This window comes from Cariama cristata, unplaced genomic scaffold, assembly GCF_000690535.1.
Source record: "Cariama cristata isolate BGI_N322 unplaced genomic scaffold, ASM69053v1 scaffold11934, whole genome shotgun sequence".
NCBI classification, from domain to species: Eukaryota; Metazoa; Chordata; class Aves; order Cariamiformes; family Cariamidae; genus Cariama; species Cariama cristata.
In genome coordinates, this window is record NW_009614741.1 from 21889 (window position 1) to 43824 (window position 21936).

The following is a 21936-nucleotide window of genomic DNA, read 5'->3' on the forward strand; positions in this document are numbered from 1 at the left end:
CCTAAAAACATTTATTCATCTCATATGTATTTACCGTGAAAAGGATAAAACCTTTAGCAGCTGGTCGGAGGTTTTTTCCCCCTCATTGAAGGAGAGGAATTGTCATTTGGTTTAGTACTTTCAGAAACAACAAAGGCCTCCAGAGTATTTTCATGCTCTCTTTCTGCTTTTGGTTTGCATGATATTGAGAAAAGGAGCTTAAAGGAAGCTCATGCAAAGTACCATACTAACTGTACTTTGTTAACATATTGACTTCAAACCCACATAAAAATGATGCAGGAATCTTGATAGGAATGCTGTTCACATTGTTTCATGGTTGTTGAAAAGTAAACCCTGGTTTTCTACAGCAGTTTGTGCCAAAGTGCTTACCACTAGCAGAGGAGAGGTTGAAAGGCCCAGTGTATGAGTTTGAGCTGTAATAAGTGAATACAGTTTAGAGGCTAATTTAACTTCCTTTCAAACACCTGAGATGGCAGTTTATATTGCTGCATAACCATGTTAATATAATGCAAGGAAATGATAAATAAAAAAAACCCAAATGTGTCAAGGTCTTTCTCATATCTTTGACGTAGAGTACCAGCAGTCAAATAAGAACATCAGTAAAGGTATGGTTTGTGAGATTTATTTTTTCTTCATTTTGGAATACTTAGTTTACACAGCTAGTCTTATTGGAAAAAATTGATACTACACATCCACAAATTTAACTCTTTTTTTTTTTTTTTTTTGTGGTGATATAGGAGTAATTTGCTCTGAGGTGAAAAGAAGTTTTGTTGTTTATAAATATTTTTATTTATTTATATACTCTATAGTATACTCAGTTTGAGTAATCCTGATTAGTGCTTTTTGTGCCCGTCTCGCATAAGGCAGTAGATTCTCATGGGTTGTGTAATAGCACAGACAGGCAGCTACCACAGAGGAAACATTCTTTGGGATGAGAGGCATGAAGGGTATGCTGTTTGCTCTCTTGTAAAGCATTTTATGATCTTATTGAAAAAGACTTGTTGGCCATTTTAGGGAAATTACTTCTGGATATATGATTTCAGCTGTCAAAAATTATGGTCTTCCTAATTCAGAGACGGTGAATTACCGGATTATGAGGAGCTGTGCTTATAGTCCCAGAGGGTATGGATCTTCTGGCATCTTGAAGGGTCAAGCTGCTTTCTTGTCAGTTGTATTGGAAAAAAGCGGTTGCTCTCAGTTTTGTGGTTAGTGTCTGTATCAGTTTAGAGCCTAGGCCCTATAAAATTTGTGTTAAAGCTTTCTGAATCCCTTGAGATTCTGGATCCCAGGATGTGAAAAGCAAATTGTGCAACTCTGTGAAGAGAACATGCCTGCACCAGAGCAGATCACCTTGGCATGGGGCATGTGAAATCGATGAGCACATTGAAATTGATTGGTAACATGTCATTTGCATGATTAACAAATTTGTGTGTGGTTTTTCTCTTTAGGGTGGATGACATTCCTCCAGGAATATCACTTCTTCCTGATAACATTCTTCAGGTCCTCAGGCTCCAGCTGCTACAATGTGTCCAGAAAATGTCAGATGGACTAGAAGAGCAGCAGCAGGCTCTGTCACTTTTACTTGTGAAATTCTTCATCATCCTTTGCAGGTATCTGTTCTGATTAGTACCTCAGCAAGGCTATTGTTTTGTTTAAGAAATCTTGATGCAGCCTATAAACATGGATTCTAATGACACATACAATGTGATTTGACACTTTCCAGTAGAAACAGAGAAATACCACTTCTCACAGTCTTCAAAATAAAGGAAGAGGGAATAAAAGAGGGGAGCAATGCAGTCATCTTAGCAATAGTGTTTGCCGGAAGAAGTGGAATAGAAGGGGATTAGACACTAAATTCCTTGTAATTACATAAGATATATCTATGGGAATTCAAGATGCTGTGTACCTGGTATAAAAAATGCTCTTGAAAGAAAGGACACACTCTAACAATGTTGGATATGAAATAACTTGAGATAGAATTGTACAGGAAGAACTGTTTCACATTCTTAACATGCTTATAATTCCATAAACAGCTTAGGAAACGACTTACTACACTATTAGTGCAACTAGCTTCCTTCTGAAACTTATGCCTTATTTTGTAATTCTGTTGAAGCATGTGAATAAGCCGTTTTTAGAGATCTATTCCTCACTATTTCTTCAGTCTTCTGTTGTAAACTGCATTAAGAGAGGAAGGGGATAAAGTATAATATGGAATCTCCTTTTCTGAGGAGTATTCGAACCAGCTTTTTTTGAGTCCTTTGGCTCTCCTTTCCCCTGAAACAATACAAAGGGCTGTAGGGCAGTGTTTAAGTATCCTGGAATATTAAATATAAGCTGAGTAGATAGTGGTAATGTGTTTCTGAATTACAAACTGTTGTCAGTCTTATTTAGTTGCTGAAAAGTTCCCTTATGTCATCACTTCAGTATCTGATCTTTATGACTTGTCCTCAAGACTGAGAAATAACACGTGCATGCTATTTCTTTGTTGCTGTTGATTTATTTATGTTCTGAAATAATTTATTCAATGTTTGTTTTCCTTGTGAGAATTTAAAGTGAATAAATGCTTCTAGGTAATATGTTTGCTAAACTTTTAGAAAGTGTATGCACTAGTAATGTGGGAGAAGTGGAAGTTACTGTCTTTGATATCAGATGCCATTTCTGAACTTTCTGTTTAGTGTCCTGGGAATCTGCTTAACCTCTGAAACCTCAGATTCCAGATAGAATTGGCCTACAGCAGGGTGACTCAAGCTTTTCTTTTCCTTCCTGTTAGAAGAAAACTTGTGAGCTCTGTTACTGTGACAGAAATAAACATTTGAGTACATGCAGTCTTTTGGGGAATATTTTTGAAATGCTGATATACTTTTGTGTGATTGTAGACAGAATGCTAAAACAAACATTGCTTGAACTACCCTCAAATGGTACACTGTGTACATTTCTGTGGTTTTTATGTTGTCTTCATAGAAATTTGGCTAATGTGGAGGAGATTGGGATGTGTTCATACGTTAACCATGTTATCACCATGACTACATTATACATTCAACAGGTATGTGGTTAACAATTCTTATCTGTTATTTTTGCCATCCAATACTTCCTGCTTCTGCTTATGTGATCCACTTTTTCAATAATAGTGTTGTGAGGCAAACAGTTTGTGGGCTCAGAACTCTTCTGGAGGACATCAAGATTAATTTTCAACTTACAGAAATCTTCTGACCACAGCTTTCTTTTTTTCCCTCAGTTAAAAAGCAAAACAAAAGAAAAAGAAGTGGCAGATCAGACCCCTATAGAAGAATTTGTGAGACATGCATTGGCTTTTTGTGAAAGTCTCTACGATCCATATCGAAACTGGAGGCATCAAATTGCAGGGTATGTGTGGACTAGGACAGGATTTTAAATACTGTGGTTTATGATAACTTTAAATAAACAATATGTAAAGTTTCTGACAGAACTACTGCTGCCTGATGTCAAATTAAAATAAAAAGTAGTTATATGTATATTCTTCTGCTGTTGCATTTTACAGCTGTTAGAATTGATAGCCTTGAGCACTTGATAGTGTGGTTTAGTTTTTTTTTCCCCAAAGATACACTCTTTAGAATAGCATTAATGAAATAGGTTTTCTGCCAAAATCAACATCATGAAGCAGACGTGCTTGAAACTGAACTTCATTGCCACCAAAGTTGTCAGAGTACTAATATATCATTTTCGGTTTAGTAGAAAGCTGAGTTGTGAGGCTTTTCGAAAGGTGGGAAGTGTAGAGAGCCAGGAGGTGGGCTTTCTGAGATGCTTAATTTCTTTCATTCTAGGCACAGGCCCTATTCTTTGAAAATGCTAGTGATTAACTTTTTCTGCTATAACTGGCTCTTCAGAGAGCTCTTATCAATTTCTGTGAGATCTTTTTCCTTGTTAGCCTGTGCTTCTTATTAGCCCCAAATGAATTACAATAATGTTAAATGTACATAGTCTTGTAGAGTTAAGTGTTTTTCTGCTGTGTGTACAAAGGCTGAAGTTGTTGTTTGCTCCTTGCTGCTGTCATTCAGAGCTGCTTTTCCTTGAGGTCCTCAATTTTATTTCCATCAAGACCATTTTGATGGGCATCAAATATTGGACCTGTGCATGCAAATAACTAAAGGCATAGAGAGACCATATCTCATGCTACCTAGTCTTGTAATACCTCAGGTCCGTTCTCACAGCGTACGTTCTGTAGACTTGCATCTCTGAGACTTGCATTTGTGCACCAAGTCACTCGTCTGGCTGTGCAAACAGAGTGGGGATCATGTGAGCTGTGTACCTTGGCTACTGGGTTTCTTTGTGGCTTGAAACCTGCAATATGCCATAATACTGCATGGACTGCAGGTTTCACGAGGCTGTTACGGAAACAAAAGGTAGTATTCGCAATAACAGCTTGAATCATTGTGCACCAAATTTTAAGGAGCACGTAAGGATCACAACTTCTGGTATTTTTGCAACATGAGAATTCCCCTCTTCTACAGCAGAGCATGACTTGACACCAGTTCTCACATATGGCCTGCCAACGTACTGTTAAGCTGTTTTCAGATTTAGTGTAGGTAATACCAGCACATCTCATGATATTTTATATAGAGTGTAAGTCCTCAACATCAGTGAATTTACAACCAGTGAAGGTGCATAATTTGGCAATGAATCAATATAAACACACCACAGAAAAGTGTTATGCATTCTGAAACTGTATATGATTTAAATACCTTTTAAAAATTAATATATTTACTGGGAGTCTAGAAGTTAAAAAAAACTACATTTCGGGATATAATATGAGGTGTTTGGTTGTAACTGACCAATATGAAGGTCCTTCTATTGCTTTCTCCTTTCAAAAACTGGCCAATTTTTCTAAACTGGTGGAACAAGGAAGCCAAAAGAAGTGGGGTAGGCAGACCTGGTTGAATTAGGGCAAAAGAAATTATTGAAGATCACAACATAGATATGTTGCCTCTTTGAAAAGAAGTTTGTAAGTGTATCAGTAGAATCATATCCCTTTAATTTGATGGCATGTGTGTCCCCTCCCCATAATGAACCCATCATAATGTTTTGTGCCCATTTCAAATTGCATGGTTAAGAAATATGGCAATCTAGCTGGTGGCTTAGTTACAATAAGCAAGGACTAAATAACAGATTGCTGGCAATTTTTTTTTTTTTTTTTAATTAAACTATATTGTAAAAAGCTATTTGTAGGAGCAGAACAGTAAATACAGGATTAGCTGTGATTTTTTTTTTTTTCAGGATGAAATACTACTTTACTATTTTTTTGATCCTGTAGGAAAAAGATAACTCCTGATTTTTTTGGCAGTGTTTTCTATTATGAAATCATAAATTAATAAGTAAGTCATAAACAAAGGTATCATATCTAATTTCTTTGGTGTATCTTTTTTAATGTAATTGCAGACACTTCCTTAGTACAGTTGAAAAGAGCAGACAGAAGTATAAACCAGCTTGCCTCACTGTTGAGTTTGTCCCCTTCTTTTACCGTAAGTATTATCAACAGCTTGTTTAAAAGTAGTCATCTTTGGAGGAGCAAACTTAGTGATTCCAAGTTCTTTTCCCCTAATAACGTTTGATAAATGTAAAAGCTCCTTACTAGTTTTCTGAGGCTGAATGAAGTGTGTTGCTTTGTTTGCCTGTGTTTTGCTTTGAATGGCACTGTCTTGCCATCCTTACTCATCTTTGAAAGCCTGGGGTTTTTTCAGACTTTCTTTCAGTGCCTTGTGTGGTTTAGTAGGGTTGGTTCTGTGAATTGCCAACTTTCCCATTTATTAGGGTATATACAGCATGTAAGATCCCTGTAATGATAACTCATGTGGAAAACTAATCTTAGGGAAGTGTTCATGCATTTTTGTTTCTTAATATGGTTTAATAGTTACAAAGAAGGAAACTCTGTGCCATCCAACTGGCAAATGCTGCTTGGACTGCCATTTGGGAAACTGCTCTGTTTTGTCTGTGGTTAAGTCATTAAATATCATGATGGCTACTTTGGAATACATGTGTTCTTACCATTACAGATTTGCTGTGTAGAAAAGGGGGGCTTATGTGACCGTGTTCTGTAATTAAATCTTGGGAAGGTGGGATGGCCAGCTAGTTTGCCAGTTTAGCACACCGAAGTGCTAGTGCCAGCAGAATTGAAGCAGCAGGAATATACTGGAGGGGTGGGGGTATGACTGGAATCAGCCCTTTTTGCAGCTCTCCATTAGCTCAGCTTTAATTGAAAATAAAAAAGGAAGATTCTATTTGTAGAGTGGTAGCATTTATGAATTTGGTTTCTCTAGGTTTGAGTCACGTACTCCTCCTGCTCCTTGAGATTCCCTCTCTGTGTACGTAAAATAGGCTAGTTGCCAAAAAGACTGAAGAGCTGATGCCAGTAAAATGCCATTATCTTTGTGCTATAGCACTGGAAACCCACTCTAAGAACTGCTCCTGAGCCTTGTCGTCTGCAGGTTCTCTCCTCCCCATTCAGTGCATTGCACTCTGGTTCCTCCTAAATCCCTTAAATATACCGTGACTGAGCTACCAGTGTACTAATTAGCTGGCAGATACTCATCTGCTGGTTGGCCAACTGGCAGGGAAGACAGAACAAGAAATTGCTGAGTACTTTAGACATTCTGCCATGGCAGCACTAATTTGAGGCTTTTTTGGTCTACCCAGCCTAATGGTTTATTCACAATCTGCTAGGTACTGCTCTTTTGAATTTGTCTGAGGTTCCCCAAAAGATTCAGAGGCTGTAAGTCAAGGGAGTGGTGGGACTAGCAGACCAATAGTGTGATTGATCATCTAAGCTTTGTTTCTTTTAAAGACCAGATTTAAAAAATAGCTGTGCAATTTTCTTTTAAAACAGGCTTATACATTCAGTATATAGTCAGAAACCCTGCTTGCCAATAATTGGTAATTGTCTTAAAGGTTATATTATTTTAATGAATATAAAATTATTGCATTTTTAGTTTCTATTGTTTGTTTAAAATCTCAGTTTTTACAAACCCAAGTCATTATCAGTTCTATCTCATAAAGTTATTGGAAGTTTTACAATGGTTAATTCCAACTAAAACAATCCTTTGTAGTTTGTTGCAGCTACTTTGAGTCTAGTGTTATTGCTATAGCAGCAATATCCAGGTTATATCTCTTGCTAAGAATTGTTCCTGAGACTGTTTATAACTAAGTTATATCAGATATGGCATAAGAAGAGATGCAGGATAATTGTCTTTAAAGAGACTACTGCTAGAAACGTTACAGGCCTGCACAGGCTTCTCTGGGAATTTTGACTTAGAGGGAGCAAGCTCAGGGACTGTTTTTCTGACCTACCTGTACTGCATACGGCATTAGACTTTCTGTGCTAAAATTTCTCTAACCTTTGTCATACTTGCTATCTGCTTGTGTTTTAGCGTGTTGTCCTATTTCTCATTAGTGTGGACAAAATTGGCTCATTTTACATTATGGATCAGATCAACAGTTGTTTGTCTATAGTTCTGTCAGCCTGCAAGAAAAGTTCTATGCAAGCTGAAGATCTGGCCCTGTGAACTCCTGATAAATGCGGTCTGGACATGTTACTTTGATAATGCTGGAATTGATGTATTTGTGTCTCATGTAAAAGAAAGTGGAGATTATATACCTGAAAATTTAAAATTTGCATGATGACAGGGAGTAGAGGAGCTTTTTTATGATTAGTTTGTTAGTGGGTTTTTTTGAGAGAAAAAACTTTGTATAATTTATATGACCAAAGTAAGGAATCCTCGTTTTTATTTACTCCAATCAGAATGCTTTCAAGAAAGTGAACATCTCAAGGAAAGCCTAAAATGTTGCCTGCTACATCTCTTTGGAGCTATTGTGGCTGGTGGTCAGGTAAGGATGTTCTAAACTCTTTTCAGCTGCTGAAGTCTCTAAATGCCTGCTTCTTGTTTAAGGCTTATAAATACCTGATAACCTATAAATGAGAAAAATTTGTTATTGACTATGAATTGTTTATTTGTCTTATGAAGTTTGGGGTCATTCTCTGCAACAGTATCTAAATGCTAAAAGCTAGGTCCTGCTTTCAAATAACAGTAGAAATTTGCTGTTTACAATAACCACACATTCATATGAACTTACTGTAGTATTTTCCTATCATAAAGGAAAAACGTAAGTACTAGCTTAGGAGTTTCCACCTGCAAAGATACAAGCTTTGTATCAATGCATGAAATTCATCTAGCTTACTTCCCAATGTTGGAAGTAAGCTGTTTCATGAAGAGGCACAGGGCCTTTATAACTTGAAAGCTGTTTAAAATCTTTGAAAGAATGTGAAGAAAAGAGGATGTTCATCAGCAGCAAAGCCAACATCCACTCTCATGACTGACTTCTGTAATGTGCTACTTAGTCTGGTCGCAAGTGAATGTTACTTTTGATGATCTAGAAGAGAAATTGTTTTTAAATGTTGTCAGGGAGCAACAAAGCCAGGCACTGCTCCTGCCAGGGAAGGCAAGCGGAGACTGAGCATGGTGACTAGGCAGGCAGAGGCAGTTCACCTCACTGGCAAAAGGTGCAGTCTCACTATACCTGAACAAGGTGATCAGAGAAGGTCTGGTGGTAGTAACCAGGATCAGCCAGCCCAGATCACTAGACAAGTCTGTAGTGATGAAGCCTAAGATCAAGCCAGGAAGTTTGGTCAGCACATCAGACTGGGAATTTGGTCTAGTGATGGTAACTAAGGTCAGTCAAGAGTCCAGTAGTTTCCAGGCCCATCCATAATGATGAGGCAGGTCTAAGGTCAAGGCAGGCACTCAAGTTTGTGGGTCAGGTTCAAGACAGTACATGGCTAGGCATGAGCATGGCTGCAGGGTAGCTCAGGCAGGTAAAAAGTTGAGGGCCACAGCTTGAATACAACTCTCTAGAGAAGGCAGGGAGTCCCTGACGAGGCTTCTCAAAGCTTTCTGTGAGGCTAGGCTCCTACCCCAGATTTAAGGTGGCCCTGAGCCTATGCAGTCAAACCCCCAGGAAGAGAGGTGAGGGAAATGCAATCAGGGCTCAGACAAATGTTTGCTAGTTATTATGTTCTTTTCAAAAACTTTAATGTGTTGTGAATCTCATGATCCAAAATGAAAATTCAAGTGAAGGTTTACCTAGGATTAGTAGTTTATCAAGGTTACCTTGTAAGAATTTTATAATGTGCATTTAAATTTTATTTCCTTTTCCATATAAGCATTCTCTTTGCAAAAGAAAGCCTAATTAAGTGAACAACATGGGATGCATTTCATCTGTAGCCATCAATATAATCCACATAGAATGTTTCCTATTTGTTTAACAATTACAGGGTGTTAACAGACATAACAATGCATGTTGCGTGGTTCAGATAAATCGGAAACTGCTGGTTTGAAGAGGTTTGAATTTATTTATTAATTTTTCCTTAATCACTTTTTTCCCTTGTGGGTTTCAGAGGAATGCTCTTCAAGCAGTATCTCCTGCCACCATGGAAGTCTTGATGCGCGTTTTAGCAGACTGTGACAACTTGGATGACAGGAACCCTGAGGAAGTGAGCAGGAAGGCTGAGCTGACTCTGAAATGCCTGACAGAAGTTGTCCATATCCTTCTAACCAGCAGTTCTGATCAGCGGCAAGTGGAGACGAGTACAATATTGGAGAACTATTTCAAGCTGCTTAATTCAGACCATTCAGCTTTACCTAATCCAAGGCGATGCAGGCAGTGGGAGACCAGGTTCATAGCACTACAGATCCAAATGCTGAGTGAGTACCGAACTGTGCAGTTCCTTTAAATATCTCTTTATAATAACTCCGAAGCAAGTAATGATTGAACCATGATAGTAATATAACTGAATGTCCTACCAAAAAATGTTCGCTTGGCTAAGCAATTCGAAAATTTCAAACATTTCTTCATTGACATTATGTTAGATGTATTCTTGTTTAATCAGTCACTACAAATAACCAGAAGAAACCATATTGGATTGCTGCCATTTCATCAGAGCGTCAAGGTTCATGGACTGCCAGTCTCCATTGAAAAAAAACCAAACCTTTTGCTAGGCAACAGCTGACACTCATCAGCACCTTAATAATTGCAGAATAAGATGGGTCTGTAATAAAATACCCATGTGGTGCCTGTTTTGTGATAGTTCGCTTTTCAAATGGCATTATTGTAAACATTGGCCAAAAGTGATGGTCTGAAGCAGTTGGGTTCAAGTCATTGGATAAGAATTCAGGATTTGGAGTTTTTTCTGCTTTGATGTTCAGAATGGGAAGTACAAATAAAGGTGTTTCTTTTCCCAAACTTCCAGGAAAACTGAGGAATAGTACTGAGGCAATGAGGAATCCTTATGGTATAAGGCTGCTGTGAATGCAGAGTAATTGCTTAATGAGGAAGCAAGTGGTTTTGTGCCTTTTATTTAAGGCATGCTGCTAGTGTATGTGCAAATGACAACGACTTTAAACAGAGCTCCAAAGCAAAGATGTTCAATAGCTGAATTTTTCTCCAGATATAGTAGGTTACATGATAATTTTTACAGCATCAAAATGTAATAAAATAAATAATAAAATATAATAATAAATAATAAAAATGTTTAGACCTAGCACTCTGTGCTTAAAACACACATCATTCTTGATCAAAGAATTCACAACATGTAGCTTGTTGTATATTTTTTTCCCCATGTTTGTTATGCAATGTGCAGTAAAAATACTTGATGAATTTGGGAAACGTTTTGTTTTTGATGCCAGTTCTGTTTTAATTTTATAGATACCATCACAGCCATGTTAGACTGCACAGATAGGCCCGTTCTGCAGGCAATTTTCCTTAACAGTAACTGCTTTGAGCATCTGATTCGACTGTTGCAGAACTGCAAGGTAAATTTTTCCCTTACCAGCATATTTTTAACAAAACCTGTCTTGTAATGTTGCAGATAGATTAATTACCTTTGTATCTTCGGTCTGAATTAAATGCAATTTTATAGTGTCTACATACTGGAAGTAAAACTTTGGATCAGTTAGAGAAACTAATGCCATGAAAGATCTGAAAGATTCAAGTTGCTCTAAAATCTTCTTTTATTCCTAGTGAAGTAGAGGTGTTTCTTGTCTGTCTTGTTAAAGCAATGAATGTTTATTTTGAGTCCTGAGCAAAATACCTTTACAGACCCCGCTCAGTCTCTAAAATCTGTTAAAGTTGTTACTGGAATCAATCACCCCCCTGCCTTTTTGGGATTTGTGGTGGTGTGTTGTTTGGTTTTGTGTGTGTTTTCTTGTTGTTGTTGTTTCATTTTTGTTTTGTTTTGTTTTTGTTTTCTAATATTCTGTCACTGATTGCTAGGAAGTTGCTTCCAACTCCTATCCGATGGAGGTCTGAATTCTAATTTCAGAGGCATATTTTTCCATTTAAAAAAACCTTGCTGGTGTGCCTTTGTGTGTGTTTCAAAATATCTGAGTCTTGTGTAGCTGACATAAAACATGAGCTCAAGCTGTTTCAAATGTTCTTTGATTGTTCTTCTCCTTCTACATAGGATTTAGTGTTTACATAGATGTGTTTTCATTTCAGTCCCAGATGTTCTTAATTTGCAAGCTAGTATCTTCCACTGATTGCTTTGTAGATTTCATTTTTCCCCATGCAAAAGAACATGGATATGATGTAACTCTGTGGAATATTTTATTTTTCTTTTTGTGATATGTTGGTGGCATAGCTATTTTGAGCTCTTCTAATGCTAGATAATTTAATGCTAGCTACAGTATGCAATTTAATTCAAATCCATTTAAGTTCTGGATTAGAACGTTTTTCAGTGCAGTGGTACCTTAAAACTAAATGTGTTTGGATTATGTCTTAGCTCTAGTGACAATCAGTGGCAGAATGCCAACTGACTTGAAGTGTTTTAAATAGTGTTTGTAGTTTTTTATCTTCTCCTGGAAATACATTGTTTGACCTTTCCATTCTCCTCCTCTGGGAGTCTGTGCCTATTTTTGTACTGACCTTGTACTCTATAAGAAATTTCCTTTTTAGTTTCTTCTTAAATCATCAAGCAGTGCGATGTTTACCTGTTCATGGACACTCTAGCTATGTTCCTGCTCTCAAATAAACAAGTGGTGGAATTTAAGAAAGCAGGAACAGCTACTCTTATTCTTGCAGTTTGCTCCTTTTATTTTTATTCTGCTTGTATTTATGTCATAATATACATTCTTTTGAGCGTTTTTTCCTGTGATACAGTCTCACATATTTGGCAGCATTTTTATCCAGTCATACTGTTAGCTACATAGTGTGGCTTTTTGTTGTTTTGTTTTTTTTTTTTAAACTTTCATGGTCAAAATACCCCAAGGATGAGAAGTGGGGAGAAAGTGGAGCCTGAGAAGGTGGTGTATATTTGTATTTTCCAATATACTGTATCTCCATTCTTTTTCAAAGCCAAATAGCAAAGATGAATTTAGCTGTGGAATTAAGATTTTTCTTCATTGGCTTGCAATGGAGACACTATTTCTAGATCTTTTTTCTTTACCTATGAAAATCTTGCTATCGGATTCACCAGCAAGCTGTGTAAAGCACGTTCTGCAGCTCCACAGATAGCAGGGGAGTCCATACACATATCTGAAACTCAGGAAGCTATTGAATCTTTGGCAAATTTGAAGTGCAAGAAATTTCTGTGGAAAGGAGGGGTAAAGAAAATCCATACCACTATTTCTGCTATAGATATCCCAAAGAACTTGGGGTATTCAAGACCATACTTCTAGTCATACTTCCTAGTCATTTGCAGTCCAGCAGTCTTCTAAAATTTAAATCTTTTTTTCATATTTGCTGATTTTAAGGCTTATGGGCAAACTGTCTTCCCTTAACTATGCTCCAGGGTTAGAGATCTGCACAAAAGCTTTTCAAAACTGCTTGGTTAAGTTTTGATGAGCTGAATGTTGCTTTTTGCTAGTGACATCTGAAAAGAGGGACTGTACTTTAGAGGTATCAGGAGGTACTTATTCTATACTGAGAGTCATTTAACAAGCTGCTTTGTCGGTCCTGAATCTTCTCTCATCTATTAAACTCTCTTAGAGGTCAGACATTGAGTAAAACACAATGACCTCTAGCAGTGTGCCTGGTTAAAAAAAATTACTGTTTTCTGAACAGCTTTTAAATAGAAGAGTTAAAACCATATGGACATTGTAATAAAACCGTATTTTTCCATTTTAAATGTATTATGAGAATTGAAATAACCCATATGAAAAATTTTGTTTGTTTTTTTTTTTGCATGTCTGCATTTGCTTCTGTTTGATGTTCTTATTTCCACTTGTTAATGTTATAACTGTCTGAGGCATATTATAGTTATTCTGCAGTGTTCAGTGCTCTTGACCATGATGTACCTTTCAAAATGATTTGTGTTTCTAACTATGTGCTTTCACATTTATGTAAGTCAAAGTAATATCTTGGATGTTGTCGTTCTGTTTGCCCTAATTTATGGAAGTTGATTTCTCAGGTTGTTCCTCTTCAGAGAGACTACCTAGCAGATAATGGAACAGAATGTATGAGGGGGAAAAAAAAAAGTGGCAAATGCTTAGTTTTTACCCACTAAAGGAAAGTGTGTGTTGGTTTTGGTTTTTGGTTTTTGTTTTTTTCTAAGGGACTTTTAAAACTTTTTGATCAGGGATTTTTTTAACACCTCCATAGAATCTAAAAGCGGAGGAAGATAAATTTTAGTCCTGATTAGGTTACAGCTAAACTTTGCACACAAAGTGACTGCAATTGATTATGAATTTGGGTGAACTTTAAACTTGCAAATTCAGGAACTGACTAGGAATCTAGCTACTATGCACAGAGCAGTTTCTTGGCTGAAGGTGCAGTATAAGTGTATGTTTGTTTTAAAGCTATTTACAACCTGATTTTTCGAATGATGGCAGAGATACTTTACCCTTTTTCCTGTCCTAAAGACTATGTACCCTAGAAATTCTGCTGCTGTTGCTGTTTGAAGATTAGAATATTCTGTCTGGGTATCTTCAGCCTCACCTAGGATGAAACATTAAGTGGAAAATGGTGAAACATCTTGTATCCATTTCTTTGCTAATGCCCCACTGTTGTCTTTATTTCTTAGAAGTAAATTTTTGAGAACCTCCTGACATGTTGCATATTGTAAATGAAATCATAGTTCCTAAGCCAGTGACCAGTGTAAATTCCAGATAGATCTGTTTTCTTGTCTCAACGATTACATATTTTCATTTAATTCGGGGGGGGACACACCAACAATTACTATTTAGCAAAAATACAATATAATCTTTGGTATTGTAAGCATTAACAGAAGACTAGTATTAATGGAGGATTGTGTCTCACCGGTGTGAGAACTCTCTTTTTTGAGTTTGGTTTGTTTGTTTGTTTGTTTGTCTGGTTTGGGGTTGGTTGGTTGGTTTGTTTTGGTTTTTTTTCGTATGTGAAATACAAATCTAAGGCGGCCTCCACAGGTTTGGCTGCAGGTAACTGTTTAATGCAATTATTTCCATTATTCTTGTCTCTAACAGCTGTTTTTAAATGCTAACAATAAAGTGGCAGACAAGAGTGAGAAAGACCTTGCCAACAAATTACTGACAGAAATGAATGAGGACCAGGTACCTATCTAACCTGTATTTTGCTTCAGTTGAAGTCAAGACACAATCACAGGAAAATTGATTGCTGTGCTTCACCTTAACCATCCCCTTTAAGCCTTCTGCAGCAAGATGGACTTGTGTTGCTGCACACATCAGTATTTCCTGCCTCTGGAAAATAATTTTTCTGAGTAACAGATTGAATTCAACCTCACTTTTATTAATCTGCTTCAAATTGCAGATATTTGCAATAGATTGAGCCCCAGTTATACTTCTTTTAAGGAAAAGGTGAAGTACATGAATAGAATCCAAATAAATTCTGTCAACCTGGTGGTGATTTTTTTTCCCCCTCCCTTTCCTCTTTTTTGCTTCTTTGTCTCAGCACTGTGGTGTTTTGGATTCTGGGGCCTTGTTTGTGAATCTCAATGGTTGTATTTGATGTCCTGATTCTTTGCTTGTCAGCAAGAGCAGATGTTCACAAAACAATGGACAGGCTGAATCAGGGAGGTAGGAATAGCCTGTTGCTTTAATTTTGCCAAAATATTGTGGAAAGTTTCAAATGCAAATTTTTGTTGTATTAATTTTATAGTAGAATGATTTGTTCTGATTAAAAATGTAAAGAAATGCTAAATACAAGGTATTGGTAATCTACAAATTGTGATTCTAACTAATAGCTTTGACTTTTTTAGAAACTCAGTATGACACTAACTGCATGTAAATGTTTCTTCACATCTAACACAATATTCTGATTCTTGACATTTCATTTTCAAAATATGTCTATATGCGTATAGTATTTCAGAGGTGATGAAACAGAGTATGTTTGTCTGCACAGTTTTGCTAATTAGGTTTACTGATGGATGTGAAATAGTGCTCCAAAGTTGTTTTTTTTTTCCTTAAAACTGCCATAGAAATACAAACATAAACAAGAATTATAAGAAAAAAACCTCAGAAGATAAATTGTAAAAAGAGATGTTGATCAATGCGGTGAGGCTGTGGGTGACACAGCCACCTTACTGTGCTGGTGTGATTTATCTCTTATAGTCTGTGTGTGTGTGTGTTGCATTGGCGAAAAAAAAGTAAACACTTTGTGTGAACTGCAGGTGCCTGATTTTCCGGCAGCGCGCACATATACTCCAAGAGCTTTCCTGATTTGTTTTCCTCCATCCCTCTTGAGGTTGTCCATTAGACGCATGAGGAAAACTTCTTTGTCCATCAGAGTATTTGAAGTGCAGTATGTGTTGTGAATGCTTCTCTCCTCTTGAAGTATGTGGCTAGTTGTCTACTGTTCTGTAATTCCTTGTAGGCCGTGGGGTTATGAAAACTTGACTGGTAGGGAGATGATTTTTGAAGCATATTAGCAAACTCTTGGCTTCCCTTCTGGCAGGAAGGCACAGTATAGATTTTGGAGATGAACTGTCTTTGTACATTTGTGTATAACTTCTGTACCTGCTACTTTCAGGTGTTTCAGGGACACCTAGACTGCTTGGCAGTATCAACCATTCAAGCCCTCACAGCAGTAATGCACAAGTCTCCAGCTGCTAAGGTAACAGTATATATGCAGAGGTCTGTCTGCAGCAGGCTTCTTGATCTTGTTTCCAGTTAGTGTTTTTATCACAATATCTTGATGAATCTTGCTAATGAAGATGAGCAGATTGTGGTCACATGTTCTGACCAGATAGGAATAGCAGATTAGCATCCCATATCCATTTATGTGTGTCTAATGGCTGGACACTGAGCCATCTTTCTACCAAAACTGGAAGATCAGAGTGTTAATGGCAGTTGGAACCTTTATAGAGGAAGTACATCGTTACTTGTCCCATGAGTATGGGGGTAGAATTAATGGGTATTTGCAGGAATTTTCAGGCAGGAGTTTGTGTTGTAGTTTTGTCATGGCTTTAACCCAGGACAGTATTGCTGTCCAAATGGTGATCTTGCTATTCCCCTGCCCTTCCTTTGTAGTTATTCTTATAGTTTGATAAATGGATAGGTTGTAGTTAGTTTGTGGATCTGACTGGAAGCTAAGCCCACAGACAAATAGTATTTTTATTCTTAAATTGCTGAGTTCAGTAGATTAACCCCGTGGTTGAATGATTCCCTAGTCTTGGCACAAGGAAAGGGATGTGGCTGCACAGTGGAGGCTAAAGGAAGAGTGGGAGTCACCTGATTTGGTTCCTACTTGCAGTACATTCTGAGTGAGAAATGACAGGGTCAGTTATGCTCTGCCAGAACATTACTCGGGCTGCTTATTTCTCCACTGACTCTGGAAAGCCTGAGAAGAGTTGTATGTTGGAGGTAGGGACTGCTGTGATTCACAAGGGTCAGCAAAATTTTCAGTTGTACTTCCACTGCAACATATGTATTTTTTCTTTCTATATTTACCTAAGCAATCACCTCACTTTTGCTGACAGATTCATCCTTTGGAAAAAGAAAAAAAAGAGTCTTAATTTCAGTGCAGGATACAGCTGGAAGAAGAGTATCCATTCTGTTGGCTGTTTACTAACTAAACCATAAATGGATGCTACAGTTTGGATTTTGCCGCTTGATTATTTTTTTTCTTCATGTAAAATCAATTAGTTTTCAGAAAAACTTCCTTGGAATGCTTTTCTAATTTTTGAAGTGTTTAGGATGGGTGGTTTTTAATCAAGCTAGTCTAGGAAAATCTTGCACTCAAAAATTAATATCTGAATGCTTCTAATTCTCAATGTAATCACCTCATTTCATGCTATAGTTTGCATTAAAAATGAAACTATTAGTATTTTGTGGTAGAATTAACATTTTTATTATACTAATGCAATTATATTCTTACCTAGGTAATTATTAAAATATAACTCTGATCTTTTAATTATTTCTGCATGCTGCAGTGAGATCCTCATCATCAGCTTGGTAGAGATAGCATAACAGATATGTTATCCAAAAGAGATTCCTAGTCTGTAAAACATTATTCTTGCATTCTAATTATTTTGTGTCTAATATTGGGTTAAATTAGGAACTGCAGTAGATGAGCAATTTTTGTCCATTTTGTTTGTTAGTGAGACTGGGTTTTTTATCCTCAGGAGGTCTTCAAGGAGAGGATTGGTTATGCACACATATATGAGGTACTAAAATCGCTGGGTCAGCCCTCACGGGAGTTGCTGGAAGAACTCATGAATATGGTGAGACGTGCTTGCTTTGGATGCTAGAATGCTTACATCTTTTCAACAGTACTTCTAGCCCTATTTTATTGTATTTCACATCTGAGTTCTCTGCTGTTTTTCAGGCCGTTGAAGGTGACCACATGGCTGTTGGGATACTAGGCATTAGTAATGTCCAGCCTTTATTGCTGCTTATCCAGTGGCTTCCAGAGCTAGAGTCACATGACCTGCAGATTTTCATCTCAAATTGGCTGAGGCGAATCTGTTGTATTAACAGACAGAGTCGTGCCACGTGTGTCAATGCGAACATGGTCATCCGTATCATTGAGACACTAAATTCCCACTCCGCGCTCCATTCTACTTGTGCAGAGAATCTGATTGCCCTTCTGGGCTCTTTGGGGAGCCAGTCAATGGGCTCAGAAGAACTGCTTCAACTAATACGGCTCCTGAGGACTGAGGAACCAAAACGAGCTCACCCTTATGTTGTTCCAGTGATGCGAGCCATTCTAGCAATGGCTCGGAAGCAGGGCATGGCTAGTGCCTTGCAGTACTTCAACTTGTACCACAGCATGGCTGGAATTGCTGTTCCATCAATTCATAAGTGGCCAGGCTCTGCATTTTCTTTCAACGCTTGGCTCTGCCTTGACCAGGACCAGGTGGACCCTAGCACAACTAGCAAAAGTGGCAAGAGGAAGCAACTCTATAGGTATAGTTACTCTAACTACTTCAACAGCACAAATCTAGGTCATCTGTTCCCTGTGGCATATGGTACCCTATGACATGTGGTACTTCTGCTTATCTTCATAGAATGCAATATATAGTACTTAGTTTGTGAAAGGGAGCAGTTTCATCTGTCACCAGAGCCAGGCTATGTTACAGAAATAACCATGTAGTTTCTCCATTATAGTGCTTTCTTGTCTGCAGTTTCAATAACCATAACTCCACATTTTGTTAAGGTTCATAGGTTAAACAAACAAGCAAAATAATAATTAAAAAAAACCCCACAAACTCCAAAAAACCCCCTACCACAAAACAGAACAGTCCTCTCACTGTTTCCTGTAAAAGGTGATGAAATCTGTTTTCTATATGAGAGCACAATGAAAAGGACACCTTCATTTGCTTAAATAGTAGACATTGTCATGGATGGTTCTTGGTGTAGTTTAATGTTCTGAGTATTAACATTCAGCAGCAAACAAAATGCAGAATGGGGGGATACTAATTGAAGACTCTCTCACTCCCTTCAGTCCATTTTACTGCACTGCAGTTTCAGGGGAAATGTTGAAGAATGCAGCTCTAGTCATAACAGAATTAATATTTTCCAAACCCCTATATTTTAGAGTGTTACTTCTGTTTATTAATAACCATGGTGGCAGGTGGAGACCTCTTGGATTTATGTGGCTGCCCCGTTGTATAGCGCAGCCCTGATGAAGTGTGCCACCTGATGAACAGCCACAATACTGTTTCCAGAGTTTGTCAGTGTGTCCCACTAAAGGTCTTAAGTAGACTTAAGTTTTAGAAAACTGGGGTGGAATTGCACTACAAAGTAAAAAAGCTGTGATTGGATTTCAATGTGATGATACTATACCAATAACTGACTGGTTTTCTATCACTTTACATAAAATTTTCATGGAATCATAGACTTGTTTAAGTTGGAAAAGACTTTTAATATTGCAGAGTCCAACCATTAACCTAGCACTCCCAATTTCACCACTAAACCATGTCCCTAAGCACCACATCTACATGTTTTCTAAATACCTCCAGGGGTGGTGACTCAACCACTTCCCTGGACAGCCTGTTCCAATGTTTGACAACCCTTTCAGTGAAGAAATTCTTCCTAATATCCAATCTAAACCTCCCCTGGCCCAACTTGGGGCTGTTTCCTCTTCTCCTATCACTTGTTACTTGTGAGAAGAGACCGACTCCCACCTCACTACAACCTCCTGTCAGGTTGTTGTAGAGAGCGATCAGGTCTCCCCTCAACCTCCTGAGGCTAAACAGCCCCAGTTCCCTCAGCCGCTCCTCATCAGACTTGTGCTCTAGACCGTTCACCAGCTTCAATGCCCTTCTTTGGACATGCTCCAGCACCTCAATGTCCTTCTTGTAGTGAGGGGCCCAAAACTGAACACAAGATTCGAGGTGTGGCCTCACCAATGTTGAGTACAGGGGGATGATCCCTTCCTTAGTCCTGCTGGCCACACTGTTTCTAATACAGGCCAGGATGCCGTTGGCCTTCTTGGCCACCTGGGCACACTGCTGGCTCATATTCAGCTGACTGTTGACCAACACCCCCAGGTCCTTTTCCACCAGGCAGCTTTCCAGCCGCCCTTCCCCAAGCCTGTAGTGTTTCGTGGGGTTGTTATGACCCAAGTGCAGGACCTGGTACTTGGCCTTGTTGAATTTCATATGGTTGGTCTCGGCCTATCGATCCAGCCTGTCCAGATCCCTCTGTAGAGCCTTCCTACCCTCAAGCAGATCAACACTCCCACCCGATGTGGTGTTGTCTGCAAACTGAGGGTGCATTTGAACACATTACTCTAGTTTTGGGAAGCTAAAACAGTAATGTATTGAAATTAATACAAAAAAGAGGAAATATTTAAAATTCCAGTTTCAGCTTGAAATGTTAAGCACACAACTGAATTAAAATCATTAAAAATTGATCTAGCTGCTATGTTTTTTAGTACTTAATTGTAAGACAGCTTACCTATATTGAGGTTGTCTATAATATTCATGCTCTCTGTGTGTATATTTGTGTTTTATATTGATAGGTATTTGATAGTACTGTAGTTAATGCATCCACTTGGAATAACTGTGCCTAAGGGTGTGTAATAGGTTTTGATAGCAGTTCACAATTTATATATAATTTTTTGTATTCAAGTGCTTAAAAAAATGAAGGGTTTCTCAAGGCAAACTTGTACTTGCAGGGCTTATTTATAGATAGCTACTTACAGCTGATTTTCTTCATTATATGAGTGAAGTAAGATATATAAGAATGACTACATTTACATTTTGCACAAAGGTAAGGTTCTTGCTGATACATGATCATGGATAAAAAAATCATGGATGACACTTACTTTCTCATCAAACAGCTTTGATGCAGATTTGTCTATAAAATTAAAGATTGTACTTTCTGCATTTTCTGGAAGACTTATTCCATGTCCTATTTTGGTCTTTAAAATAAATAAAATTTCTATGTACAACGCTATGATGTGAAACAAGGGAAATGGAGAAAACATGCTTACTAACTGTAACAGTAATGTCACTAATATGCATGTAACATTGGCAGCTTTACCAGGGGCTGATGGACACAATTTGATTGATAGAAAACAGCACAGGTTGCTGACCAGTCTCTTCTTTATCACAATATTGTAACTTCCAGAGACTGGAGTGGGCAGGACTTTGTAACAGAACCAGCTTAAACTGCGTGGGTCAAACTGAAACCTCGCTTGTTGGGACCAAGGTTATGTTTTCATGTAAAAGAAGGATGGCTACAAGCTGCTTTGAGAGCTTTATGGATCACCTTTGGCCTGCATGTCATGTGCCTTGAGGTCCCTTCCCTGAGGCAGTTCTTTGTCTTGTGTTTTTTGGTACGAGAGTACCAGCCTGTCAAATAGTAAATATTGGACCAGTGACAAACAACTTATGTTGGTTCTCTCCTTAATGAATGTACTGTTAAGTGATTTCCAGTAGTTTTGATGTAGTAAACCCTTGATTGTGTGGTTTTTTGTCTTTTTCTGCAGCTTTTTTACCGGAAGTGGTATGGGTTTTGAAGCATTTATTACGCACTCTGGGGTATTGGTGGTTGCAGTTTGCACAAAGAGGGAATATGCAACAGTGATGCTGCCTGACCATTGTTTTTTTGATTCTCTCTGGGTAAGATGTGATACTGAAGAACACTTTATTGAGGATAATACAGTAGCTCAGAAGTCAGAGTTCATTTTTTTTGTTGTTTTACAAATGTTCTATTTTTGTCATGTTTAAAAAATTCATTGCATAAGAACAGATCTAGTCTCAAATAATGCAAGCAATTTCCATGTAGATTAGTGGTTGGTTGAGCTAAATTATGCCTATGTTATTATGCATTTGTTATTGATAAGCTGGTTACAGCATTGTGCTTACAGATTTTTTTAACATGCAGGTTTTTTTATATTAGGTTGTAACAAGCATAGGTGGCTGTGATGCTATGTGAATAAATAAAATGTGCTACTATGTTTCTGCCTTGCCCTTTTCTATTCCCATACTTAAGGACTGATGTGCATTATCATGAAAGAGGTGTATCTCTT

The 21936-nt window shown here is 37.8% G+C and overlaps 1 protein-coding gene across 1 annotated transcript in view; it reads left to right on the plus strand.

The window, feature by feature from the left end:
* Positions 1-21936, plus strand: part of NBEAL1 (neurobeachin-like 1) — a gene marked incomplete at both ends in the record, with an annotated part of 61769 nt that overhangs the window by 2658 nt on the left and 37175 nt on the right. The window contains 11 exons of the mRNA XM_009699546.1: positions 1449-1610; positions 2962-3043; positions 3236-3363; positions 5413-5495; positions 7769-7854; positions 9422-9728; positions 10729-10835; positions 15985-16068; positions 17579-17677; positions 17782-18362; positions 21394-21526. Coding sequence (XP_009697848.1) covers positions 1449-1610; positions 2962-3043; positions 3236-3363; positions 5413-5495; positions 7769-7854; positions 9422-9728; positions 10729-10835; positions 15985-16068; positions 17579-17677; positions 17782-18362; positions 21394-21526 — 1852 coding nt within the window. The remainder of the gene's footprint in view (positions 1-1448; positions 1611-2961; positions 3044-3235; positions 3364-5412; positions 5496-7768; positions 7855-9421; positions 9729-10728; positions 10836-15984; positions 16069-17578; positions 17678-17781; positions 18363-21393; positions 21527-21936) is intronic.